This window comes from Oenanthe melanoleuca, chromosome 17, assembly GCF_029582105.1.
Source record: "Oenanthe melanoleuca isolate GR-GAL-2019-014 chromosome 17, OMel1.0, whole genome shotgun sequence".
Lineage (NCBI taxonomy): Eukaryota > Metazoa > Chordata > Aves > Passeriformes > Muscicapidae > Oenanthe > Oenanthe melanoleuca.
This window is the reverse complement of record NC_079350.1, coordinates 6,752,420-6,780,014: the sequence shown is the minus strand read 5'-3', so window position 1 is coordinate 6,780,014 and position 27,595 is coordinate 6,752,420. Positions and strand designations below refer to the sequence as shown.

At 47.2% G+C, this 27,595-nt stretch overlaps 1 protein-coding gene across 6 annotated transcripts in view; it reads right to left on the bottom strand.

Annotated features, from left to right (window-relative positions):
* Window positions 1–21,807: 21,807 nt before the first annotated feature.
* CDK5RAP2 (CDK5 regulatory subunit associated protein 2) overlaps window positions 21,808–27,595 on the bottom strand; it is a 67,971-nt gene continuing 62,183 nt past the window's right edge. For 5 of the 6 annotated variants that reach the window (XM_056505224.1, XM_056505225.1, XM_056505229.1 and 2 more), the window contains 3 exons: window positions 26,466–26,604; window positions 23,533–23,579; window positions 21,808–22,675 (listed from right to left, as the gene is read on the bottom strand). In XM_056505224.1, the coding sequence (XP_056361199.1) occupies window positions 22,616–22,675; window positions 23,533–23,579; window positions 26,466–26,604 (246 nt within the window). In that variant the 3' untranslated portion in view covers window positions 21,808–22,615. Of the gene's footprint in view, window positions 22,689–23,532; window positions 23,580–26,465; window positions 26,605–27,595 lie in introns of all 6 variants that reach the window. The other variant, XM_056505226.1, reaches the window with a different exon arrangement.

Genomic DNA, 27,595 nt, shown 5'->3' with positions numbered 1-27,595 from the left:
ATGGCAGATCCCAACCCCAGCTTCACATTTCATCACATTTGTAACTTGGTGCAGCTCCTGCCATGGGTAGGTCCCAGCTCCAGGTGCTTCAGCAGGGGACAGAGCTCTGGGACAGTGACAAGGCTCTGACACTTCATCCCACCCAAGGAGCAGGCAGCTGACACTGGGAGTCCAAAATACTTGAACTGTGATGGCTGAGGTCCATGTCCTGCCCCAAATTATAAAAAAGCTGGTTTGTCTCCTGCTAATCATGGCAGCTTAGGGGGTAGAAGATGATCCTCATGGCTGGCGGCTTCCATCTCTGCTTGGAAACACAAGGGGCAGAGCAGAGGATTCCCAACACAGGGAATTCCGTGCACAGGAGAAGCTCTGATCTCCAGGAAGGAGCAGGCAGCAGCACCACACAACCCACTGTCCTGGGTTACACTAGAAAGATGTGCCCAAAAGTGTGGATTCTATCACCATCTGTTAAACCAGGTGGGGCAGTGACCCTTATCTCTGTGGGAGATATCCTCTGTTAATGGGCCATCTTTAAACCAGCTGGGGCAACCATCTTTATCTTCCCACAGCCCATCCTCCCTCCAGGAGATATCTCCTGTTAATGGCCACTGAGTCCCAGGGCATGACTGATAAAATTCCATCATCCCACTGGGAGATGCTCCAGCCAGGGGAGGAGCCAAGCCTTTCCTACCCAGATAAAAACTGAGGTTTGGAACACCAAAGCTGCCCTTACCCACTGGTTTCCAGAGGACAAGACCTACCAGACCTTTCTACAGGATCACTGCTTCAACAAGATCACTTCATCTGCACTGCTACCACCACTCTAACTAGTGGGGTGTCAGGTTCTATTCTGACTCTGTCAGTGTTTTTCTTTTGTACTATTGCATGTATTTTATTTTTCTCTTTTTTTCCTATTAAATTGTATTTCTGACTTGGAGTCTCTCACTGGCTTTGCTTTCAAAGCCATCATACCCACACACCATCCCCACCAGGAACTGCTCCTCTGGTGGGCCCAACCTCTGATTAACACTGCCCAGGCTGAGCTCCTGCCTCCCCCTGGACAGGAGCCACCAGCAATGCAAGATTTACAAGGAGCAGATGAAATCGAGCCCTGCAATGGCTCATTATAATTAACAAAGCTGGAATTGCACTGGGCTTTGAGCTCTATATCAATGCTAAATATCTCATTACCAGTGTAAAATATTTATGTCTCGTGGTCTTTATCAGAAATGCAGGCTCTCAGTTAGTGTGTCCTGGGCCAGAAGATGGATTCCAGGGAGACAATGAACAGTTTGGAATAAAAGGCTGGCAGCCCCACAGGATACAATTCCTTACTGCACAGGACCCCAGTGATGGAGGGAGAAATGGATGCAGAGCAAATGCACGGCCTGGGGCTGCAGAATTGTGGTGTCTGTAGCAAATGCTCTCCCTTTTCCCCTGTGTGTCTCCTCAGAACAATGCTGGCTATCATGGCTTGTGCTTCAACTTCATCAAGGGCTGGCAGCTGCTCCTGGGTGCTGGATCTGCTGCTGTTCACCTGCCCATGGATCTGGAGAGTTCCCTGCAGCCCAGCCTGCTCCACCTCCAGGGGGATTTGGGGATTTCCAGATCTTGAGAAGGGAAGATAGGGTTGATGGACTTTTTCCTGGGTCTGCATTGTCCAGGAGCTTTGATGAGTTCTCCTGGGGTCTCCTTTTCTCTTCCCACCAGGAAGGATGCAGTTCTGCCAGCACAGCCTTCCTCAGGTCCCCCCAGCACCCCTGGGTGCTCATCCCCAGCCAGGGCAAGGCTCCAGAGCCACCACAGCCACATGCAAAGGAGACAGAAAAGTGATTTTTTGTTACTCATGTTAATCTTTCCTCTGGCTGGAGCAGGGCAGGGGGGATGGATTGCTTTGCTCACAACAGCTCCCACAAGTGAGAACGGTTCCTGTTGGCCACATTTAGTTTCACAAAGCTGCCAACATACTCCAAAAAAATGGGGCAATTTTTAAAATTCCAATTAGGGGGTGAACAGGTTTTGACAGAGGGAAGCTGAGAGCACAGAGGCACATTTTGTACACTTAGGACATTTATTTGGGAGATTAGCACCTCCTAGTAAACAGGTATTAACTAAAATCTGTCTGAATTATGCTTCTAATTACAATTTCATTTGTGGTGGTGTTGTATTTATTACAATAAGCTTCCTGTGTATTTATTGTATTATGTATTGGAGTGAGGCTCAGCTGCTGAATGTATGTGCTGAATGTGAGGGCTTATAAACACTGCAGTGATTACCAAGCCCTTTATGAAGGGTGAGTCCTTTTATTCAAACTTTGGAACCTTTCTCTTGCATTAAATGCAAGAAATATTCCAGATGTCCACTGTCATTCTGATCTTTAGAAGTTTTACTCCATCATCTTTTCTTATTATCTTTCTCTCTCATTTTTAGCCGTTGCCCAAAATGACAATTCTATTTTTTTGCCTCAATAATATCTTTCTATTAGAGGTACAATTAGTATTTGGATTTCCCTGTGCTTTTGCTGGATGACCTAAAGATATTTTTCTTCATTGCTATTTTTTGAGGTGGGCATTCCCCTCCGTTTTCTCAGGTGTATCAACGCACAGCTCTGAGATTGGTTGCTGTTTTATTCAGTGATGGCAACCTCCAAAGTGACCTAAGGAGCAGCTGTGTGCTCTAAAGATCCCATTCCAGATTTCATCCTGCAATATAGTGAGTCTTTACACAAACACCCCAGAGCCAGGACAGCAATAAATTGTAGTCAGACCATTGTGCATTTAGTGCTTCTCATAAACGCAGAAAGTTTGTCTCCAGAAAGCCATAATGAAGGGAAGCAGATTGAAGCCAGGAAGTGTCTCGTTAGCATGTGATGGAAATGTTAATCAGAGTCTTTAAGGAGGATGTAATTAATTCCCCACACGGTGCTGTGTGAGGTTCCTGGGGCAATCAGGCAGCAAAGGGCAGAGCAGTTGCAGGGGGAGGTGGGGAAAAGTTTTTAGCTGTGGGAGAAGAGCTCCTTGGTGCTCTCGTCCATTTAATGGTTGTTGGGGCTGGCCTGGAGCAAGGACCTGACTGAAACCTGGTTCATGGAACAGGAAAGCTGTGACATCATTTCTCTCTGCTTCCAGGGGCACTCAGCTGCCCAGCAGGTGTTGATAAAACAGGAACTCAGCTGGACATCTCCGAAAGGGGCTCTGCTGAGAACTGCTCCTCCTCCTCCTCCCTGCTGTTCTTACCTCTGCATTTGGGGTTTGTGTGTGTTCTGCCTCATTCTCTGGGTCAGAGTCTCTGCTGCAGTTTGAGGAACACAAACCCAACCCCACAAATAACAGTGGTGGTTTTCTGTGGCCCTGACTCCTGGTGAGCTCCGTCATCTTCCACCCCAGAAATCCCCAGCTCCCTGTGCCACAGGCAGGGTGCTGCCTATGAGGCTGCATGTGCCTCTGCAGGGAGCTTGAGCTGGAAGTTGTCATGTTTTCCTCCAAATGAGCTCAGTTTGTTTCCATTTCTAATGCAATCAAAGCTCCAACTTCTGTGCTGAAAACACACTCACTGTGCTCCCCACATCCCTCTGCATGGAGCCTCTTGTATTTTTCCAGTGCTAAGGTCTTTCCATCTAAATGGAAGCTAAAGTTTGACTTCATTTCCTTGGACCTGAGAACTTTCAGTTAGCTGAAAGTTGAATCCAAATTTCCTCCTTGTTACTGCGCTCTCCACACTGTGCCTGAGGCCTCGGTGCTGTAACAGAACAAACACTCCAGGTCCCTGGGGATGTGTACTGATGATGACTCCTCCAACATCTGGGACTTTCCCACCCCAACAGCTTTGCAAGCCCAGAGAGGCTTTATTTTACTGGCTAATTCTGCAGAAAATAATAAAGCATGCAAACCAGCGAGACTGTAAACCACCCCCATTAAACCTCATTATTGTCAATTTGTGCCTGGTACCTGCGGCTGTCGAGGCTCTCGCCTGTGGTTAACCAGCAATTGTTGTTGTTTATGTGTTTATGAGCTTGAGCCCAGCGTATGTTTAATGGCTCTTCTGCTCATCTCTGCCACTCTGGCTTTCCTCTCTGTTTTTGGAAGGCAGCAGTCACAAAGTGTCTCTGCCCAGCAAGGGCTGCTGACCTTCTGGCAGGAGGTGCCTGTGTTGACAGGCTGTGAACTTTTGTCCTCCTCCCCAGCACTGCTTTTGGCTGAAGAACTGCAAGGAGCAATCAAATGGGGAAGAGAAGAGCTCTGACACCCAGCCCTGGCTTGGAGGGGGATCAAGGTCAGACCCATCAGAGGGGGCTGATAGATCCAAACATGGGCTGGGCAACAGGAGAAAATATTCCAGCTGCAAGGTCACTGTTCTCCCCATGGGAGGAGACAAATTTGAGGGGTTTTCTAATATTTCAGTGCCTGAAATTATTTGATTGATGATTTTGATGTAGGGTTCAGTGTAGGAACCCATCCTTCAGGGATGGTTTGGGAGGGCTGCAGATCCCACGTCCTTCAGAGTATTTCCTGAAATCTCTGCTCAGCTCCCAGCTGAGGTCTCTGAGCCCCATGGCCTGGGGAGTTTGTTTATTTAAGTCTCTGAGGTACCTGGCATTTTTATACCATGGATAACAACACTTGGAAAATTGGTGTTCCCACCAAGTGTTGCCCCTGCAATCCCAAAAGGGAAAAGTTCATGGTGGAGCTCCCCTGGAGGAGCTGGTGTGCTCCTGCAGGGAGGAGAGGACCTGAGGACACACCAGGCAGGTCTGGGCACTCAGGGTGTGATTTTGGACAGCTCTGGCACTGGGAATTCCAGCACAGGGGCTGTCTCTGACCTTTAGTGAAGGATCAGTGGCCCTTCCCTGCTGTGCCCAGCCAAAACTGGGAGGTCCCAAACCTCTTCTGGAGCAGCCAGCCCTCTGTGGTCAGTGCAATATCTGCTCTCTTCTTAACCAAAAACCCATATTTCAAACTGAATTAGTGAGAAATACAAACTATTCAGTGCCTGCCTTTCTCTTATGGGGCTGGAGGAGTGTTACCTTTCCTGAGCTGGTGGAATAGATATATTCCATAACTCTTCAGGGAATTAATATTCATGTTATTAAGTTTAACATATTGCTCTCAGTTCCACATCTTTTTGGTTTAACAAGCAGTTGCAGACTCAAAATGATGAGCTTGGTTGCAAATGCTGCACTTCTCTTTGGGGTCTGGGGATGTGAGTTTTACCAATTAAAGTGGAAATATGTTTGAACTGCGCAGTGGAGAAATCAACAGCCAAATTTGCAGTGTGTAAGATTAAAAATGCTGTGGTGGGACCTCAGCAGAGACCAAGGTAACCCTCAGCTCAAGAGGCTCTCTGGGAGAGATGGTTTTGCCCCTTTTGTATAATATTTGTCCTTGGGGAGGCTTGTGGTGGGGTCAGAGCATCATTCCTGGGCTGGGCTGCAGGCAGAACCTTTCTCTGGGGTCACTGCAATGGGACTCCAGTGGGTCTCTGCAGAGCATCAGGTACAGGTGAAAAAAAATCCAAAATTTCCAGCGTGTCTGGCCAACATATGAAGCCAATTCTGTTTTGGGGAGGTTGGGGTCTTCTTTCCTTCCTTCCTTCTTTCCTCCTTCTTTCCTTCTTTCCTTCTTTCCTCCTTTTGCATTCTTTTTCAAGCAAGAATGTCTTGGGAGAGATGTTCTGTGTCTCTGGGAACCCCAAGTTCCAGCTCCTCCCCCTATTACAGGAAGGTTTCTGTCCAAGAGACTCCCAAAAATTCCCTCCTTTCTGGCCTTCCAATCCAACAGGTGCCTTCATCCCTCCCATCTGCAGTGCAATGCAATCTGTGGCATGTTGGGAATTCTCTTTATACCAGAGAAGTGCTGATTAGAAAAATCTCTCCCCCAGTTATGCTGGAAGACACCAAGGTCCAGGTGCTCCCTTCCTGCCAGTCCAACTCCTCCTTTGGAGGGTCATGTTGCCCAGAAAGATGGAAAAATATTCCTCCATCACCTTCCTTCTATGAGGTTGTTTTCCAAGGTGTTTTTATCTTTTACATCCCTTTGTCCCTGTGTATTTTCAGGAGTGCATTACCAAGTTAAGCTAATAGGGAAATCAGGTTACTTGTTAGAATGGGCAGCAATAATCAAGAATAGATGTTTTGGGTGAAGTTTAAACATTTTTATTGAGCCACTTATGAGGAACCAGCTTCTAGAACACATTTGTTGGGATTTTTTTACTGTAATCCCAAGCACTTCCTGTTTTTTTTTCTGATCTCTAGAAAGTTCTCAGATTTGAAAGAACACTTGAGAGGCTGTTTTTTATTTCAATTAAAAAAAAAAAAAAAATCAATCCTTTTCCTGAAGCTCCCTGTATCCTCTGTAGTAAAGGTGGTTTCAGTGTGGTGCTGAATTTCACAGCTAAAGCCCACATTGCCTTTCTAGAATGTTTTCCCATCTGTGGTTCCTGTGGCTCCTTCAGTGTCCAGGTGTCAGAGCTGCTGGGAGCTCTTCTCTGTCACTTTTGCTGACCTTGAACGACTTTGATGCTGAGGCTGAACCCCTTCCATCTCCCCACCCATCTGTGTGCACCTCCACAAATAAAGAAATAATAACCTCCACACCATTAAATTCAGACAACTGATGCATTTCAAATGCAGAAAACAGAAGCAACGGAAAGTCTTGCTAATTTTTACACTAATTTACACCAGAGGGAATAAGAAGTCTCTTAAATCAGATGCTAATTTTGTTTACTTAACTTCCTAGTCAGCACAATGACCTTTCATCCACGAGTAGGAGCAAATTAGTGCAGAAGTTCTTTGTGGGAGACAGCAGAACTTGCCTCAACCTGATACTGAATAATACCCAATTAAATGTACTTCTAAACAGCTCTGCCTTCCCTCCTAGAAGGAAGTTCAGATAAAAGAACAAAATGATATGCCTTTTATTTGCCACTTTACAAAATCCCTCCACGTAATGCAAACAACCCTAACCCTAGTGTGCCTGATACAGGATTTGCAACGCTCTCGGTTTTTGGTAAGAGGATAAGAAGCTTATTACTGTTTATCAGGGGAGGATAAAAGATTCCCTGCTCCCCTTGCTAGGAGGGGAATGGATTTTTGTGTTTATCAACAATCAGGGAAGTGTGGGTGGGAGGGAGGTATTTGGGTAACAAAGCTGTAAACACACACACAAAAAAAAAAAAAAAAAAAAGAAAACAAAAAAAGAACCACACAAAAAAACTTTCTGGTAGGTGAAAAGAATGGAAGTTCTTCCTATTTGTCAATGGGATAAGAGACAGTGGGCACATTGGTGAGATAATGAGCTTACATTGCAGTGGAACTGCTCTTTGGTGTTGATGCAGGGATGCAGAGCCCTCCTGGGGATTAGGAGGCAGCTGAGCATCCCTGGGGGGCTGGAGAAGGGAGCAGGGGGTGCTGGATGTGGCCATGGTGCAGAGGGACCAAACACCTGCAGTGCCTGGGGCTGGCTTGTCCCCAGTGGGAGCTGGCCAGGGAGTCACAGGGACAGGTGAGGGGCAGAGTCCAGATGTGCCTTTGGGCACCAGGTGATGTGGGACTGGCCAGGGGATGGTGCCTGGGATTTTGGGGCATGCAGCTTGAAAGGTACTGGAGAGAGAGAGGCATCCCCAGCCCCACCTCTGCTGCATCCTCTGCCCAAACCTCCAGGTGTGCTCTCCAAGGAAAACCAAACTGTTTGTGCTCAGCCTGGGGCAGCATCTCATGTCCTCAGCCCTGCTCTCACTGTCAGGCTGATGTAAATTTAATATCCTTGGGTTATAATGACAGAAACCAAACAAGTGCCAGGCATTTGTCACAGCCAGTGAATGGGACAATGTGGCACCAGCAGAGTGTTGGATTCACTGGGCTGTGAGAGCAGCTGCCCACAGCAGCACCTTCAAGGGCTTGTCAGGGAGAAAAGGGAGTGAGTGAGCTGGAGGGAGGAGGAGGAGGAGGAGGAGGAGAGCAGCCCCAGTGCTCAGTGCATCAGGTGCTGAGCTGCCACAGGGGCTGGTGGGCAAGAGGAGAGGTTAAAAGTTAAATCTATCAAAACCCCAAATCTGTGGCACAGACTGTGTGTGGAGCACAGTGTCTGGCAGAGGGAGGTGTGTTTTACACACATACATGATGATGGGAAGGGCTGAGCTGCAGCTGGCAGGGCAGAGGGTGTCACACAATGCCCTGAGTGTGGCTGGCACCTGAGACAGCAGAGCCCAGTTCCCTTCTCAGCTCTTCTGGAAACCTCCCTGGAGCCACAGCTGCTGTTGCATCAGCCCTCCCTGCTGGAGCATTTCCCTGGGTCTCCTGGGGGCTGTGCAGGGACCCAAGGAGCAGCAGTGGGGTTTCTGAGATGCCAAGGTGTGGCTGGGCCAGCTCTGACTTTCTCATTTTCATGCTTTGTATCAATTTTACATCCTCACCAGTCTGTGCCAGTGTGCCTGCCTCCAGATAAAACATCCCAGGCAATGTCAGAGACAAAATGTGGGAGAAAAGAGATCTTTTCTTGGCTTTGATTTTTAATCAGTAGTTTGGGGTTTGGTTTTTGGGGGGTTTTTTTGGGTTTTTTTTTGGTTTGAGCAGTGACTTTCAAGGTAGCAATGGCTCTTTCTGAAAGGAAAAAATAGACAGACTACTATAATTTTTTCTAAGTCAGTTTTCACATGCTTGTTAGTTTTTGGCAGCTTCACAGTCTGTCACTTAAATTAATTTTTCAGGGGTAGCAACTAATTGTCTTTGTTTTCTGGGGCCCCTGGGGCTCAGAGCTGAGAGCTCTGCAACCCAGAGCAACTCCCTTCAACAAACTGTGCTTGGGCTGACCTGGGACTTAGGCAAAAAGAAGCTGCAGACACTTCTCTCTGCAGTTTGTGTGAAATAAAACTGGGCTTAAGAGAGCTGTGGTGAGGGGGAGTGAGCATGCCCTTAGAGAATTAGCAGAATGCAGGGTCTGGTGTAGAAATCATTTTGCTGTGCCTGGCTGTGTGGCTCCTTCCAGGTCCCAGATGGTGAAGTGCTGCTGCCAGGTGCCCTGTCTGCCCCTCTGGAGCTGCTGTCCCTCACTGGAGGCTGGTTTGGAGTTAATCCTGCAATAAACCCTGCCTCCTGAGCCCTGGATGGACTCTGTCCATCCCTGGGTCACCAGGATTCCTTCTGGGAGAAACCAGCCCAGCCCAGGAGCAGCCCCAGAGCAAAGGAACAAATCCACATCCATGGCTCAGCCCTGGGCTGGGACAGAACAAAGGAACAAATCCACATCCATGGCTCTGTCCTGGGCTGGGACAGAACAAAGGAATAAATCCACATCCATGGCTCAGCCCTGGGCTGGGACAGAGCAAAGGAACAAATCCACATCCATGGCTCAGCCCTGGGCTGGGACAGAACAAAGGAACAAATCCACATCCATGGCTCTGCCCTGGGCTGGGACAGAGCAAAGGAACAAATCCACATCCATGGCTCTGTCCTGGGCTGGGACAAAGCAAAGGAACAAATCCACATCCATGGCTCAGCCCTGGGCTGGGACAGAGCAAAGGAACAAATCCACATCCATGGCTCAGCCCTGGGCTGGGACAGAGCAAAGGAACAAATCCACATCCATGGCTCTGTCCTGGGCTGGGGCTCAGAGGGGAAGGCCAGCAGGATGCTCCTCACATCCAGAGCCCAGCCCTTTCCAGATCAGGATTAATTTTGGGCTTCCCTCCAGCTGGTCCAGGCTGCAGATTCCTGCACTGCTGATCCTCCCCTGGCAAGGATGAGCTCCAGGCTTATCCCAGTTGTCAGGGTCCAGCTCCAGGCAGGGCTGGCAGGGGCCAGGGCTGTGTTTGGGCTCAGGGTGGGGATGCTCTGGGGGTGGCAGTGCAGGGGAGCACACAGGAGCTGATTCCCTGGGATGTGGGGGGCTGTTGGGCTTTTAGGGTTCTGGAAGAGGTTCCTCAGATCAAGGGGAAAAGGGGGAGATAGGTCTGCCCTGAGATCAGCTCCCTGCTGTTGCATGACAGAGTTTTAAGGGGAAATTCCCCAAGTCTTTGGGGTTTTGTCCCCACACCAGGGCTGGTGGGTCTGCCAGGGGGTTTGGTGGAGGTGGAAGGTGGGGAAGCTGCTGCCTGGAGTGAGGCAGGGACTGGGGGACACATCCCCTCATCTTTAATGGCAAAGAGGAGCAATATTCAGTGCTGGGTTTGTTCTCCCCTCCCTGCAGCAGGAGCAGCTGTGGGTCAGACCTTCCTCCCCAAATCAAACCCCACTGCCCCCTTAGCCCACTGCTAAGAGAGCTCCCCTGCCCCCAGCACCAGGGGACTTCCCACAGCCCCTTCCAGATGAATCTTTCCCTCTGGAGCTTAACTCCAGCAAAGGAATGATTTGCTCTTACAGCCTGTTAATGAATTTCTGAAATAAGGAATTAATTACCGTCTGTCTAAATTAGAGTTGTCCTATCCTTTGAGATCCATCTTTTTGATTCTAATTAATTTTAAAAATTACTTTTAGAGTCTTCAGTAGAGATTCTAATTTATTTTACTCTAATATTATTTCTCTGATAAGCAAGTTAATTTTTAGATCAGAATCCGCCTAATCTCAAATTTGTCACACAAACTCTGCTCTCTAAGATACTGTTTACAGCTTTTTGGAGATGACAGATCTTGATGCACAAATCATTCTTTCTTCTTTTTTTCCTTTTTAACCACCTGAATGTGTGTGTTCAAAGGAGATTAATTGAAACCCTTCGCTGGGCTGTGCTTAGGAAAGATCCTTAATATTTTAGAACCAAAACCAAATATTAGTTATAAAGCTTCTCTAATTGCCCTTTTTCATGGAGGAAAATGCATGTCTAATTTGCTTTTTTAAAAGAACATTTGCTTTATGGGTATTTGCCTGAGTCTGACAGTTATTTAACTGGCTGTTTTTATTAACTCATGTTCTCAGCACCAAGTGCAGTGGCAGCTGGGGAAAATTCAAATATCAATTTTATGTTCTTATCAAAGCTGCCATCCCACAGGCTGCAATAAACCCTGCAGCAAGCTTCATTCTGGCTCCTGGCTTTGTCCTCATGGAGATTTATCCTTGTCCTGTGCTGGTGGCAGAGCTGGCACAGACCTGTGGGGATCTGTGGGGGTCAGAGATCAGGGATGGGCAGAGGGGGAAAGGCTGGATGTGCCCCAAGGATGGAGGGAGGGACCCAGCACCCCTGGCCACAGCAAAGTGAGGTACAGCAGCTCCTCCCTCACCAGCAGCACTTTTCTTTATTTTTGTTTTTTTTTATCTCTTTCCTATGCTGCTTCTTTTCCTCATTCCTGTTTGTGCATTCTCTCTTTCCACCTTAGTGTGTTCTCTCTATTCTGATGAAAGTTTAAAAACCTAGTAGCAAGGGACAGAGAAACTGAAGTCTTACAAAAATCTTACAAACAAAGCCCCAGAGAGTCCTGGAAGTTTTCCTGGAGGCCCCAAGGGAACTTGGATTGTCCCACTGTGTCTCATTTGTGGAGAAGGTCCCTGTGCTGAGTTCCTAATTTGGTCTCTGGGGTCCCCACACCCCTCCCTGGGGTCACTACTGAGAATTTTTGGTCCTGGCCCGAGCTGAGGGTCACCAGTGGACAGAGTCCCTTGGCTCTGCATCTGCTCCAGGTGAGAACCCAACTCCCACATTTGTATTCAAGCTGTGAAAGATCCTCCTCAGTCATTTTGGACAATTTCACATTATAGTTTGTTTGGGTTTTTAAGCTCCTTCTATTTGTATTTTTTAATTCCCACCTGTGTGGGGGCTATGGATCTTGGATACTAAGAATCCCAGATGCTTAGCAGATGGTTAGCTTGAAAAAATAATCAAAGAGGCAGCAAAATTGTGTTCATGAGCTCCTATTTATTTCAATCTGGTGTTTTGCCTCACAACAAGACTAATAAGCAATTACTCTTGCATCTCAAATGCTTATGCAGTGTAAATGCATCTGTCAACCAGATTCAACATCATCAATAAAGCTGCCAAAGCTGTTCATAATTCAATGATATATGCTTTGAGCATCTTTTTTGAATATAATTTAAAGATTGCATTCCTATGATTCTGACATTATTTCCTGTGTGTCTGAAATAAAATAACCCATGCCTGCATCCCATAATCACCTCTGCCTGTGTGGACATTGCAGTCAGAGCCATTTGGCTCCTGGGAGGGTTTCACTTTTTGGCAGGGCTCCCACGAGGGGCTGAGGGAGCTTTTCTGGGATTGGGAGTGTTTCTCTCTCCTCCTTTCTGTCCTGGTGAAATTCACCCAGTGCAGAATTCCCTGGATGTGCCACAGGGCTGAGGGGCTGTGCAGAAGGGGATTTGTTTGCTCTGCAGGGCCTGGGGAATGCTTGTTTTCAGGGGATATTCTGCAGGCAGATGTTTTTGGGGAACAGGCTGGTGTGATAAGTCTCTACCTGTATGGACACACATCTGAATGGCTTGTCTGGATTTCATCCCACTTTGACAGAGATGTCCTAAATATATTTTCATTAAATATATTCTCATTAATCACAGAGTAGTTTGGGATAGAAGGACCTTAAAGCTCATCCCATTCCAGCCCCAGCCATGGCAGGGACACCTTCCCTACCCCAGGCTGCTCCAGCCCTGTCCAGCCCTGGGGCACTGCAGGGATCCAGGGGCAGCCACAGCTGCTCTGGAAAACCAGTGTATATGAACAGCTCACCTTGTGCAAGCTGCTACCTTTAAAGCCTTAGCTTTGAAATCATTTAAAACTAGAATCCAGCACAGGGGCTGCCAGTGTGGCTGGGATTTGGGGTGCAGCAGGGTTTGCTGGAAGGTTCCTGGGCTGCTCCTGCAATTCTGTGTCTGCCCACCGAGGGACAGAGCCAAACCCAGTCCCTGAAATGGGATTTCTGTGACTCCCAGCTCTGTGCCAGGGCTCTGTGCACGGTGCTGCTCTCCACCCTGAGCTCCCAGGTGTGCCCTGTGTGCTCTCCAGCCTGGAGAGCAGCTGCTGCTCAGCTGCAGGAAGGGGATGCTCACTGGAGTTTGGCTCCCTCTTATCTCTGCCACCAAATCCATGCAGACTCCCTTGGCCATAGGCTCATGCTGCTGCCACAAGGAGGGATTAGCTGTTCCTTCCATCAGGATCACTTTCTGTGTGCCCAGCCCTCTGCTCCCTGCACACACACAGAATGCTGATGGGCTCTGCCTCTGCTCCCAGCCACCCACTGGGTGAGTTTCTCTTGCTCTTGGTTTGCTTTGTGCCTTATGGCAGAGTTAATGGAATACAGATTTCTGAGCAAAGAGAGATCCCAGTCATTTTTTAATTTTTTTTTTTTTTTTTCCCCTAAGTCTCTGCATGAATGAGAATCTGAGTCTATCAATGCAGGAAGCAACCCTGCACAGTTTAATTTCTCTGCTCTCTCAACTGTGTCAACTCCTGAAGGGACAAAGGAAAAAAAGGAAAAGGAAAAAAAAAGAGTTAAAACAACACACTAGGAGTGGTAGTTCAAGGTTACTAAAAGGAAGAGTTTCAAAACTGAATTTTTGGAAAGGATACATCTGCAGTGCCAGCCCTGTGCAGCTTCCCCTTTCCTAGAGATTCAGCAGTGACCAAATGTTAATCTTTTCCCACATCAACAGAAAACCACCCTGGCTGAGGTTTCAGCTATAGTGAACATATTTTGTCCTAATGTCAATTCATTCCTGGTCCCTCAAGAACAAGCCAGATCTGCTCTGGCTGAGTGGGTTTTATTCTGGGTTTTGGGTTCCTCTTGCCCACATTCTGCAAAAATAAAGTGCCCAGTGAGGAAAGCTGTCAGCTGGACCATGTGCCCAGCACTGGGCTGGGATTGGGGGTGTTTGGGGTGATTCCCTGTTTTGAAAGCAGTTCCGTCACTGCTGGAGATGAGTCCTCCTCCTTCTGCCTGTCCTTGTGTTCAAATCTGTCCTTTGGAGCCTTCAGTTCAAACAGACTGAAAATCCAAATCTGCCAGAGCTCCCTCTGCCTTATTCTGTGAAAACTTTCCAAAACACCAGCCCCAAACCCTGAGTCCTGATGTTTGCCATGGGGCTCAGGAGAAATTGCAGGATCTCTTTGGATGCCTTATTCTACAGATTGCATAATTTTATTCCATTTCATACTTTCCCAGCTAAGAAAAAAAAATATAAGACCATGAAACAAATGGAAAGGTGAGGATGGTTCCCTATCCCACACAGCTCTGCTCAGCTGAGCTCTGACTGTTAAACCCAGCCTGAATTTACAGCCTAAAAGTACAAGGGGGAAAAGGACAGAGGAAAAATTTAAACCTCTTTTTAAAGTATTTTACAGAAGAGTGATGTGGCATCTCTAGAGCAATGGTGTGTTGTGAGGGGTTTATTGGTTTATTTTACAGGAGAGTGATGCAATTGCCACATGAGCCTGTGCTAATGAAACCTTTAATTGGCACCACATCCCTCTGATTCCTGAGCCCAACCCTGCCACCCTCAGCAGGTGGCTGATCCCTGGGGATGGAGCAAGCCAGAGAGGCTCCCCAGCCCAGCAGAAGTCAGGGCTTTGGTGGGCTCAGCAGCCCCCACCCTGTCAGCAGTGCAGCTGCAAAGCTTTGGGTTTGGCCTGTTTCATTTTTGGATGTCTGCTCTTGCCCTCTTTGCTTTGAGGAGAAAAACAAAATTTTTCTGGTTGCTGGGAAAACTCTATTTTCTAGAAACACCAAGCCAAGTGGGCTTGAAGGTTGCATCTTAGGGGCAGGAGCTGCAGTGAGGGGGATGGCACAGGCCCCAGGTGGTGGCCACGCAGTGCCAGGGGTGGCCCTGCCCCTGGAAGGCAGAGGGTGCATTTAGCCCGGGCAGGGTTTGAGTGGGGTGGGCTGGAAGAGATCTTAAATCCCATCTCATCCCACCCTGCCATGGCAGGGACCCCTCCCACTGCCCCAGGCTGCTCCAACCCTGTCCTTGGGCATTCCAGGGATCCAGGGGCAGCCACAGCTGCTCTGGGCACCCTGTGCCAGCCCTGCCCACCCTGAGAAGGTCCAGACTGCTCCCATCCCTGCAGGAGATCACAGAGGGGACTGCTCAGACTCTGCTCTGGCTCTCCCAGCAGTTTGTCACAGACTCCAGCAGCTGCAAAATTCCTCCTGAGAAGGAAAACCAGCCCAGCACAGAGACTGCAGGGCCCAGGGGAGCAGATCATCACATTTTCATGCTGTGTCTCAGTTTCCCCATGCCACAGCTCAGTGCAAGTTCTGCAGTTTGAGGGGGTTACCAGGCCAGCACACTTCACATTGATTTTTCTCTCTGCATTACCATCAGCTGTAACTAAAAACAATCAAGGAGCAGGTGAGTGCAAGGCTGCACTCAGGCAGACAGAAACACAAATCTCCTTCCTGCTCTGCAGCCTGAATTCCATCAGAACATTGGCTTTGGGGTGGAAGCTAGCCCTGCTCCTTGAAGTCACATTTGTCCCACAGAAGAGGTAGAGAAGTCAGGTTTCTTTGCCTTCCCATCAACACAAACCAACCAGGCCCCACCAGTGCTGGCCCCACTTATCCTGGGAGCTGCTGATGGAGATGGGGATGGGTGTGGGGATCAAACACAGACAATCTGTGCTGCATGTCCACCCACCTGAGCCTTCAAAGTGCCACTGTGGCCCTGCTGGGCTCAGCAGCCTGAGCAGTGCTTTAAAACACCTGTGTCCTGTTTGCCATTGTTAGAGATGAATTGCTTTCTCCAAGTTACTCTAACTTATCCTCCCACCTGTGCACTGTGTGTGCTGCTCTTTAGGGACAGTGACATTACAGCAGCATGGCTGTTTTTCCTTAGCCACCACCACCTTTCTGCTTCTTAATCTTCCCTGCCTGGAGGAGATTTTGAACAAAGCAGCTTTTTAAAATCACCCTGTTTTTTCATGCAACGTCGGGAGATAAGTTTACTGTGCTTTTACAGGATATAAGTAAACAGATTTCTTGAATATATCCCCATCTACAAAAAGAAAAGTATCCTGCCATGGCTTTAGGCAAGCAGAGTATTGGTGGGGACTGTCAGAGCAGCAGGGGTGCCCTGGGCTGGGCTGAGAGGGAGTTTGGGGAGCTCTGTCTGCAATTATTTATTGGGGGAGCTCTGTCTGTAATTATTTATCGGGGGAGATCTGTCTGTAATTATTTATCGGGGGAGCTCTGTCTGTAATTATTTATCGGGGGAGATCTGTCTGCAATTGTTCCTCGGGGCAGGAGAGAGCAGAGCAGGAGCTTTGGCTGTGCTGGGTCAGTTTGGCGAGCAGAGCCTTGGGACGGCACCGAGGGTTTCCCAGCAGCGGAATCAGGAGCAGCGGGGCTCGGGCTGGAATAAAATTCGGGTTACACAGTGTGGGACGGGCTCAGGTTGGAGTTAAATTCGGGTTACACAATGTGGGACAGGCTCGGGCTGGAATAAAATTCGGGTTACACAATGTGGGACGGGCTCGGGCTGGAGTTAAATTCGGGTTACACAGTGCTGGGACGGGCTCAGGTTTGAGTTAAATTCGCATTTCACAATGTTGGGACGGGCTCGGGCTGGAGTGAAATTCGCGTTATGCCGGAGGATGCGCGATTTGCTCTGGGAAATCGAGGGGAAGTAGGTCGGGGTTTTTCGCTCTTTGCCATCGTTTTCCACCATCCCGCCGGCCCCAGAGGAATCAGAATGGTTTTTTTCTCTCTTTGCCATCGTTTTCCACCATCCCTGCCGCCCCAGGGCAGCGCTGGGCGCTCGGCTCCCGCCTGTGCTCGGACCCTGCCGGGGGACACGGGGTGAGCACCCCAAAAAGTGCTGCCGAGCCGGGCACATCTGACTCCTCTTTGGACAAACCTCTGGTGTTTGTGGGTTGATTTTCCCAACAGTGGCGCATCCCTGGCACAGCAGGGGCACTGGGAGAGGATTTGGGGCTCAGCCCAGCCCAGCCCAGGGGTGGCAGCAAACCCAGCCCTGTGCTTTCCCACCAAACCCTTCCATCTCCCTGTGAGCTCCTGGCTCTGGGAAAGTGCTGTATTTCTTTATTCTGAGCCAAGAGGAGACTGTAAAGGCTGAGATGTGGCCTGGAGGCAGTTAAAATTTAAATTTTTCCACTTTTCTGAGCACTAATACCGTGATCACACTGTCTAAATAATGTCCATGCTCTGGCTGCTGTATTACCTGTCCTAAGCATGATTTACTGCTGTAATAAATTAGCCCCTAAGCCAAAGAATCAAAAATAATTGGCTTTATATCTTGGTCCCCATTTTACCCTGTTCCTTTCTCCCTTCCACCTGTCGTCTCTCTCCCTCTCATTCATTCTCTAACATTTTTTTCCCTTCTCAGTTCCTTCTCAGGGGCCACTTTCTGGTTCTTTTCCACTGCTGGTGCTCTTGGGGTTAGCAGAGGTGGTTTCTTGCCCTGGGTTTTCTCTTGCAGATGTTTCCAGCCCTGGAGCAGCGTGGTGCTGTGCTGGCTGTGCCCCTGCCCAGGGAGGTGACACAGGTGCCTCAGCACAGGCTGATAAGGAATCACTGCCACAGCTGGAGTTTAAATGGTCTTTCAAATGAGCCACACTTGTGATTGCTCTGAAATACTCGATGGCCTCCAAGCATGAAATACTGCAGAGAGCTGGGGGGCTGATGGGCTGGGAATCTTCTGCATCTTCTTTTTTTGTGTCTGTGTTCCTGCTTTCTGTCTTTGGGGTTGGACACCACCCCTGGCAGCCTGTACCCTGCTGGTGTCACCACCTCCCACCGTGTCCCAGATCATCTGCTGCCAGCCCAGGAGTGCATCCAGCCCTGCCAGGAGGTGAAGGGGGCAGTGGAGCTTTGGTGGGTTAACAAGGGAACATTGCCAGAAGGGCTGGAAGCTTTGGTGAGTGGTGGCCTTTGGAGTTTGGCCCTGTGTTCCAAAAGCTGCAGCAGCACAAGGCACACGGACAGGAGGGGCTGGTGCAGGTTTGTTGGTCTCCAGGAGCAGGAGGTGTCCCTGTGAGTGTCTGTGAGGACAGCAGGGGGACAGAGCACAGAGGTTCCCCCTGAGCCCCACTGCTGCAGGGGGTGCTGATGCTGCCTCTGGGCTCACACACACTCCCACAAGGATTTGGGGTGGAAGGCACCATCCCATCCCAGCCCCTGCCACGGGCAGGGACACCTTCCCCATGCCCTGGGCACTGCACCATCACTGCTGGTCCCACCCCAGTCTGAGCCCAGGGACCCCCCAGCAGAGCTACATGGAGCAGCCTGACTGCTCTGAGCCAGAACAGCCTGAAAAAGGGGAGGCTGTTTTCTCATTTTCCTCTAAATAAATGAGCATTTTCTGTTTTCTGGGTTTGGTTTTGTTTTTTGGTTTGTTGTTTTTTTTCAGTTTTTTCTTTTTTTTTGGTTTTTTTTTGAGCAGTTAATGTTCATTTTGCGTGCGGGCACGATGCCGTTCCTGTTTCAGAATGCACACAGTGGAGTGCAAAAATCAAGATTGCATCTCATGCATAATGCATGGCCCAACAAATTACCCAAGTAGATTCCTCCGACAGGGCTGGGGGGAAGGAGGGGAAAAATATATTTGTAACAAGTATCTTTCTAAAGAAATGACAAGATAAACACATAAAAAATAGGCATGCAGAGATTTTTCTCCGGGGGGTCAATTCAGAAATTAAAGATAAGGATGATGTGGCTGGAGAGTGTGGAGCAGCAGGGTGGGGATGGGGCAGGGGCAGCTGCAGCTCCTGGAGAACAGGGGGGAGCCAAAGCTGCCTGTGGAGGTATCTGAGGGCTTGATTTGGTGTTGGGAACTTATTAGAGGAAAGACTTCCCGTGGAGAGAGGAAGGTAAAGGGATTGTTTGGTTTATTTATCACTTTCAGTGTGCTGGGTTTGCAGGGATGTGCTGCAGCTCTGTGCTGCTGTGTGACACTGGACTTTGTGACACTTCTCTGGAAACAGAAGCCTTAAAAACACAGATTTTATGAGGGAGGTCACTTTGGGTGTGGAGGATGGCGAGGAGGGGACAGTAAGATAGGATTGGGTCCCCAAAGCCTTTCTTGTTTCTCTGGTGTCACCATTCCAGGAGCAGCCCTGGCTTCCCCCACTCTGCCTTGCACTATCCACTCTGGGCAGGACAGGGATGAGCCTCTGAGGACAAACTTGCTGAGAAGGAAGAAATCCAGAGGAAGGAATTCACCTCCAGGGATGCAGAGAGGGAGCCCCAAAAGTTCAGCAAAAACTGGCTCAGAATTTCACCCTGACAATGATGCCCAGGGCTCCTGGAGCACTGTGATCCCTGCAGAGCACAGCTTGAGACACGGCTTGGCTGGGGAGTTTGTTTCCTAATTTCAGTAAAAACTTGGGCTCCAATCTAATCTTATTCATGTCAGTCACCCTAATGAGTGCAGGGATTTGGGGAAGGGGAGAGGAGAGGCTCCAAGCAGCCACTTCCACAAGGCACCAGGGTCAGGTCTGGGCTCTTTGCACCTCAGGAATTTGGTACCAATAGAGCTGAAAAGTGTTGTCACTTCCCTTTTTATATTCCTCTTCCCACATTGTCATTTCTGTAGAATTTGGGAGTGATGACAGGATTTGCTTTTTGTTTCTTTCAGGAGTGTTTAAAATAAATCCAAAATGTCAAGAGGGCACGTTTGCCTGTGCTTGGCTCTTTGGGCCAGGCTGGAATGGGAAAAGCCAACCCAAATTGCTCTGGGATTCCATATGGAAGTGGGGAGGGCCCTGCCCTCTACCCAAATCTCCCTGTGATCCCACAGCAGCCTGCAAAGCCTCCCAAAAACAGAACAGACAGCTCTGTGGAGATTAAAATACCACAAGATCTGCTGTGGTTTTGTTTTTAAAAACACCTGAATGCATTTGCATTGATTTCTTTTCAATACAAGCAGCTTTGGGTATTATTTCTGTTAGTTCCCTTTGGCAGAGGTGGGTGGTCAGTGGTGGCACAGGCTGTGCTCTGCCCCAGGACATTAAATATTGCCTCTTCTCAGAGCTCCTGCACAGCTGCACATCCTGCAGGGGACCTAAAGAGCTGGGAAAACCCTTGCCTTTGGTTTTTAAACTTTTTTTCCCCCCTTTTTTTCTTTTTCCATTATCTCAACTGGCCCTTAGCATCCTCTCTGAGAAGAGCTCAGCCTGCTCAGTGCCTGTGAGCCTGGGGAAGGAGCAGCAGGTTCAAGGTCACAGGTGGTGACAGCAGCATCCCCTCTCCCAGCAGAGTGAACCTCTCTCTCAGCAATGTTCCCATTCACCTTGCCCACAGAATGAGAGCACAGGCAGCAACTCACTAAGCAAATGAGCCCCTCCTATAATTCCATTTGCTTATGCTGCTTATTTTTCTCCTGCATAATTATTTTTAAAGGAAAATTTAATTTTGTTTAATGGGAACAAAGTTTAACACTTGGTAAGCTTTGTCTTCCACAGCCACCATCTGGTGAGCTTTCTTCCTGGATTTTTTTTTTTCCTAATTATTTTTAAACCAGCCCAGTAAATTGTGTGTGGTTAAGAGGCACTTCTCATTAAGATGAAATACTTTGATCTTGTAGGATCATCTGTTTTAAAGATGTAATGATATGCTGCTTTTTTTTTTTTTTTTTTTTTTTTACAATCTCAGTGGTGAGACCTGCCCAGGTGTGAACTGGGTGCAGCAATTAGAACCTATCAGAAGAAAAAAAAGGGGTCAGGAAAAGATCTCTGAGAGGGCACAACAGGGAGCATTAAGAGGTGGGAAATCATCTCAGGAAAGGGAAACGTTTAACCTGTTATTTATTTATTTATTTTTAAGTGCAGATGGTGTGGGGGGAATAAAAGGCTGCAAGACCAGGAGTCATGGGAATGCTATATATAGCTGTACAGCTGTTTCCTTCAGGTGTGAGAGCTCAGAAAGGCAGGATGATTAATTTTGAAAGTTGAAATGTATAGCAGATTCTGATTACATCTGAGTGTCTATAATTTAGCTACTTAGTAAAATTAACTTGACGTTTTTAGTGAGCTGTGAGGACAATAACGTGTGAAGAGACTGAGGAACAAGTTTGACTCCACACTCTTCCCTTAGCTCCCCCCGTTTTCCCCAGTTCCTGCAGGTTATTTTTAACTTTTCCCGTTTTTCCCGAATCCAGAGGAATGGGTCTGGCTCCCCCTGCAGGCGCCGGGATGTGACACCGGGAATTCATCCCAGGAAAACTCAGGGACACCTCCCAGACACCAGGAATTTATCCCAGGAAAACTCAGGGACACCTCCCAGACACCAGGAATTCCAGGAAAACTCAGGGACACCTCCCAGACACCAGGAATTTATCCCAGGAAAACTCAGGGACACCTCCCAGACACCAGGAATTTATCCCAGGAAAACTCAGGGACACCTCCCAGACACCAGGAATTTATCCCAGGAAAACTCAGGGACACCTCCCAGACCCTGGGAATTCATTCCAGGAAAACTCAGGGACACCTCCCAGACCCAGGGAATTCCAGGAAAACTCAGGGACAGAGCTCTGCAGGGCACAGAACAGCTCCCAGACACTGGGAATTTATTCCAGGAAAACTCAGGGTCACCTCCCAGACACTGGGAATTCCAGGAAAACTCAGGGTCAGGGCTCTGCAAGGCACAGAGCATCTCCCAGACACCAGGAATTTATTCCAGAAAAACTCAGGGACGCTTCCAAGACACCAGGAATCCACTCCAGAAAAACCCAGGGATACCTCCCAGACCCAGGGAATTCCAGGAAAACTCAGGGACAAAAACTCAGAATTCTGTGGCAGCCCATTACAAAAGGGCAAAACCCAAGGACCAACATAATTCCAATCCTGCATTAGGATCTCCCAGTCCCAGTGCTTGGATGCCAAGCACAAATTTCCTTGTACATGGGGATATCATCAGCTTGAGGGGGAAAAAACATGTTTTGTGTGAGATCAGATCAATCAAGTCATGCTTGCACCACAAACTCTGCCTTTGTGAAAATCACTTCAAATTATGGTCTGGTTAAAGTTAAACTGAAGTGTTTCCCCAGTTCACTTTGTGTCACTCAGGAAACAAATGATCTGATGTGGCTGCTTTGGTCAGTAGGGCCTGAAGTCTGAGGTTTCAGACAAAGTAACACAAACACATTTGTGATGATTTTTCATTTTAATTGTCTGATTCTAAGTAACATTTTCAGACACAGCATCAATCTAAGTACCTAACACAAAGCCCAGCATCAGGCAGCTTCCAGAGGAACCTTCCAGAGATGGTTAAAATGCTTTAAAATATTTAACATTTTTCACATTGCTAAAAAACAATGACAACTGGCAGAGTATTTTCTTTTAACCTACTTTTTTTAGCAGGAGAGAAACAATGGAAGGTGGATCACATTCTTGATTCTTTCAGACCTGTTTGACTACAACAACAAATAGTTTTATAACATGACAAATACAAATATAAAATCTCAAATGTGCCAACTTTAAAAAAATCTGGCTTTTTCCTCAGTACCTGCAGTACTTTGCTTCTGTAATAAATATTAAAAACCATCTTTACATTACAGAAAATGTTAAATAAGTTATTTACCAAAAGGTGTCTTTTTTGTCTTTTTTTTTTTTTTTGGTCAAAGGCTGATTCCATTAAAAGAGCTGAACAAACATTTTTTACATCAATAAATATTAAGGCAGCACAAAGCAAACAACACTCACAAAACCAGTCTCTGTTAGCAGAACTTTCTCCTTCAGAGAATCCTTTTTTTGCTGGTGTAGGAAGGTGATTTTTGATTCTCAGCTGGTGGAACCTGGTTAGAAAAGCTATTATTATTATAATATTTTTTAATTATTAGCATTAGTCAGTATTTCACTGCCCACAACTTGTCCCTGCCCCATCCTGCTGCACAAGGATGTGCAAAGAGGATGTTCATCAGATCTTCAAATTAAAGTGATAAGACTTCAGCAAGCAGAAAGATTGTTTCATGTCATCCCTTCCCAGCTCAGCTAGGGCTGAGAACAGCACAGCAGCTGCAGGGGGGAATGTTGATGCTGATGGGGATGAGGGAGAAGGGATGCAGGGAAAAGCTTAGAGGAAAATTCAAATGGTGCAATTATTCAGAGTGGAGGGGTGTGAGGAGAAGGATGGGATTTCAGAGTCAAGGAATGCATTGCATCCTTCTGGGAGAGAAGTCTGAACCTTGTGGGAGAAATGAAATGTGAGCAGTGATTGCTGAAACACTCCCAGTGACTGAACACCCTGCACCAGCACAGAGCTGCTCCCAAAGGTTCCCCTGTGGTTAAAAAGCAGCAGCAGTGACTGACACAGCTCCAGCCTCTACCCAGGCTGTCTGGGTGAACTCCAGCTACCAGCCTGTGATCTCCTGGAAATGAACTGCTGGAAGATGATGACAGACATGAATATTAATCTGGGGAAAGCATCAGGAAGGAGAGGGTGTAGGTGTTTATGTGGTCAGTTATAAAACTCTTAATTCAGCCATCAAACACAGCAGGCTATTTATCACACTAAACTGCTGTCACCCAGGCTTGATTAGGTAGCAAACCTAAAGCAAATCACACTAATTCTGCAAAATACTCCTGACACAGCACTGTGTATTTCTGACCAGCAGAGACCAAGGAATTCAATACAAGCAAAAATCTTACTTACTTCCAGATTTCCTCTGGCCTTCTTCAAGACATCATGTGTCAAAACCACTGGAAAGAGAGAGGAGATTAAAACGAATACTGCAAGTCTTTCTAAATGACCAAATATGAAACTGTCTGGGCAGGAGAATTCCCTCAGGACTGCAGGTCCAGAGCAGTGCCACCCCTGGAATGTCATTGTCATTTCCTGCTGCTGGCCTGTGTCCCACAATCTGCTTTTAAACCCAAACATCCTGAAGTGTTTTTGGCTTTTCTGGCACATGAAAAGGGTGAAGCTCAGCACTGCAGTACCACCCCAGATCTGCACAGCCCCTGCCAGGCTCATCCCTCACCCAAGGCATACAGGAAGATTTTCTGTTCATTTTAAGGGAGATGGTGCATGGTCTAACTCCAGTTTGATCCTCTAAGTATCCTGCTTGAGCTGGGGAGGGCAGTTAGGAGGGGGAGAAGAGGACAGAAAGCAAAAGGAGTCAGTTCAAGGACAAAGCAACCTCTCTGTGCCATGGGAAATCAAAAACCAGTGGCCTGCTCTGAAGGGTTCCAGGTTTTCCCCATTCATCCAGCCCTGCTTGTCTCTGTGGGACCAGCAGGAGACCTGTGAATGGAGGAGGGGGTGTTTCCAAACACAAGTGGTATTTAGAAATGTCAGGTTAAATATGTGAGTCTCTAATCTGTGTCAGCTCTCTAACTGCTGAAATGCACCACTCACAAGCACCAATTTGATATTCCAGTCTCAAAAATAAACAACTTAGCCATAATAAAGATTTTTCATTACAACAATAAGAAGCCAACAACTCCAAGGGTAGAGCTGTCACCAGATAATTACACCCCTGGCAGATTACTGCAATTTGGCACTGCATTGTTCCATGCTCAGAGGTTCAGATGAGGTTTAGAAGCAATGAGCTCTCTCACCAGAGAGAGCACACAGAAGACTCTGAGCCACAAGAATGTTCCAGTCTCTGCCTCTAAATATATTTAGGAATGTTCAGCTACATAACAGAGGGAACCTGAAAATCCTCACTGGAGCAGGCAGGTACCAAGATGTGCAGAATGAGGGCAGGCAAGGTCACCTGCTGCAGTGCTTTGCCTTCCTTGCTAGCAAAAGGACAAGGGAAGAAATCTCAAAACTGAGTGTAAGCAACCTGATAAAATCCAGCAGCTTCAGGTGGTTCCCCAGTTCTGCTGCAGGCTTGGCCAGGAATTTGTGTACAGATGCAAATTAGAAACATTTCTGAAACTGCTTTTAAGACAAGGCAACTCGACATCCATAATTCCCATAATCAATGAAACTTGGAGGAAATCACATCCAGGTCTGTTTGTGTGGCAGGGTGCTGTCTGCTCAGAAGAGCTCTGCTGGTAAACTCATTTCACCTGGCAAAGTAGATTTTTCTAAATCAAAACTATGAAATTCAGCTGATGATGAGAATTTGGTAGCTGTGCCACTGCTGGCACAGCTGCTGCTCTCCAAGCAGGGATTTGCATTACATAGATTTCACAAAATGCAGGTTTCAGTTTCTCAGCACCTCATTCAGAGGAGGCTGAATGCCCTGAAAAAAAATGAGCAGATTTAGGGCAACAGACACTGTTTGCTTCAGGGAAGTGTGGGTGGGTGGGGTGGCTCAGGGACATTCTGGCTATAAGGGTAAAATCTCTGTTGATTTATACCTGGCCTAGCTCTGAAATGACCCAGTGTGTCTGAGATGACACTGGAAATGACAAACCAGAGCAGGGAACTTACCCCAGGGATATCATTTGGAAAGACATAATAGAATAGCTCTGATTTTTACATCTGAGCTTTTTTGGCTCTACAACCTGAACAAAACATGATTTATGATTTAATACAAGTAATTTGTACACACATAATATAGCAATTTTCAAAGAAGTGACCAAACACCAGCCCATGAAGCAGCAAAAATCTGCAGGCAGAAGATATAAGGGCCTTAGATATAAAAATTACAGGCTATGGAGCAAAATAACATTTATCACTCTACATTGCATATAACTGACTTGAGTAACATATAATATTATGGATATTTTTATAACTTTGCATGGTGTGGGACATTTTCCATTCTAGATTAATTACTGATAACACAAGTGCCACTCCAGCAAGGACTAATGAGCCATTCAGTCCCACCACTTTCAGAGGAGCTAAGAATGGATCTTTTGAATTTTTATTTTTTACAGAAGAAAATGAACTCCTCCTCTCACAGCACACATATTGCTGTAGCAGGAAGGTAGAGGAGAGTTCCATTCACATCTCTTTTGGTGAGTGATTAAAGTCTAAAGCAGCAGAGATGGATTTCTTCAAACAGACACCTGGCTTTACACAGCTACAATACTCCCTGTGTCCCACTTGTTTTCATGTTTCCAGAGAATTTTCTAGACATGGGCCACTAAGGGTAAAATATAATTCCACAGCATGCCCTAATTTTTCTTTAAAAAACTACTCATAGCAAGCTTTTGTTTCCCTTTTTCTGAGCTTGTTCTCCTGCACTTCTTAGTTTGTGCAGAGCCTGACAGAGCTCCTTGCAGGGCAGTACCTCAGAAAATGTAAAAGCTAATTCCACATTTATTAACACTGAGGCAAAATCACAAATTTTCACAATGTGAAAAACTTTGGCTGAAAATATTTACAGCAAACAGTAACTCTGCCTCTGTGCAGAAGTGTTGTAAAATAGAAACAAGAGGATCCCAAATGGAATAACCCAAGCAGGAATTAGTGGCAGCTGCATGGATTGATCCATTATCAGTGGTTTGTGTAAAACCCTGAACAGTTTCCCATGATATTCTCTACAGCCTTTTGTGCTTTGGGCAACTTCTGCCCACTGGAGTGAGGCTCCACCAGCCAGCACAGCCTGGGCCTGTTGGAGCACACGAGGGAACACCAATTTTCAAGCTAAGTACAGAAATAAAATTATCATTAAAGCACACACTCACACTGGTCAATGATGACTTTCTCCATGTTTTCCTTCAGCTGGTTGGTGCAGTGCAGACGTTTCACTGTGCTGTGCAACTTCTTCTCTTGCTCAGACAGTTTCTTACGTAACCTAAATATTTCTGCTTTCATTCCTTCATCCTGAATTGAGAGAAGAAAGATCTTAAACTACTAGCTAACAGTACTTTCTACACTGGGAATTGCTCAATGCTTTCTACAAGTACCCTCAAGCTTCCTTGGAGAACCAACAACTCAAAGGAGTGAGGGACCTGAGTCCTGCCCTTCCTCCTTCACATCCCCCATGACATGAGATTCTGTGATACAACTACAGTTCTTAGCTGGAATTTAGTGCAAGTAATTGTTCTATTAGACTGAACAGAGTCTATTAGACTGGTGCCTGTTTTAGTCCTAAACCAGAAAAGATAAGCAAGGCCAGTGCCAAGGGATCAGTGCCCTGTCTGCCAGGTTCAGAATTCCAGCATCCTCCTTGTGTTCTGCTGATGGCTGATGCTACCTTTATCACAGGGCTAAAAGGCACTGGGACAGTTTAATTGCAACATTATTTGACAGTATCATTACTAAGGTTCAGTTTTCACCATCAATCCCAACAAAGCTCTGGTCAGTGACTGATAAAACAGGACTGTGAGAAGCCCTGGCACATCTGCCAGTGTCACTGATTTGGGTCCTTGTGCAGATTTAAGCCTGGACCTTTTTCCTTGTTGTGCCACTAGTTAAGTCATAAAACTCCTGGAATCTGCCCCCACTATTTACCTCTGCAGAAGAACTGATTACTCACAGCTCCTGAAGGGCTGCAGAGAAGGCACTGAACACTCAGAGTATTTCAGAATCCAAACTTCAAGAGAGAGAGATTCTTTCATATTCTGCATTTAAGACACCAGGAGCAATCTAATATCCTTAAGATCAGGGGGTGTTGGATAAGAAATTCCTGAAAAGATTCTGTTAGGCTCTCATTAGGAGCATGCTGGGAATTCAGATCCCCACCCACGTTAAGATCAGCCTTTCAGAAGTGACTGATCCCAGTCAAGGCTCAGGAAAGCAGGAGATGCATCCCCCACATCCTGAAAGGCCTGTGTGGGTGAGGGATGCTCAGTCCCTGCAGTCCAGGCCAGCA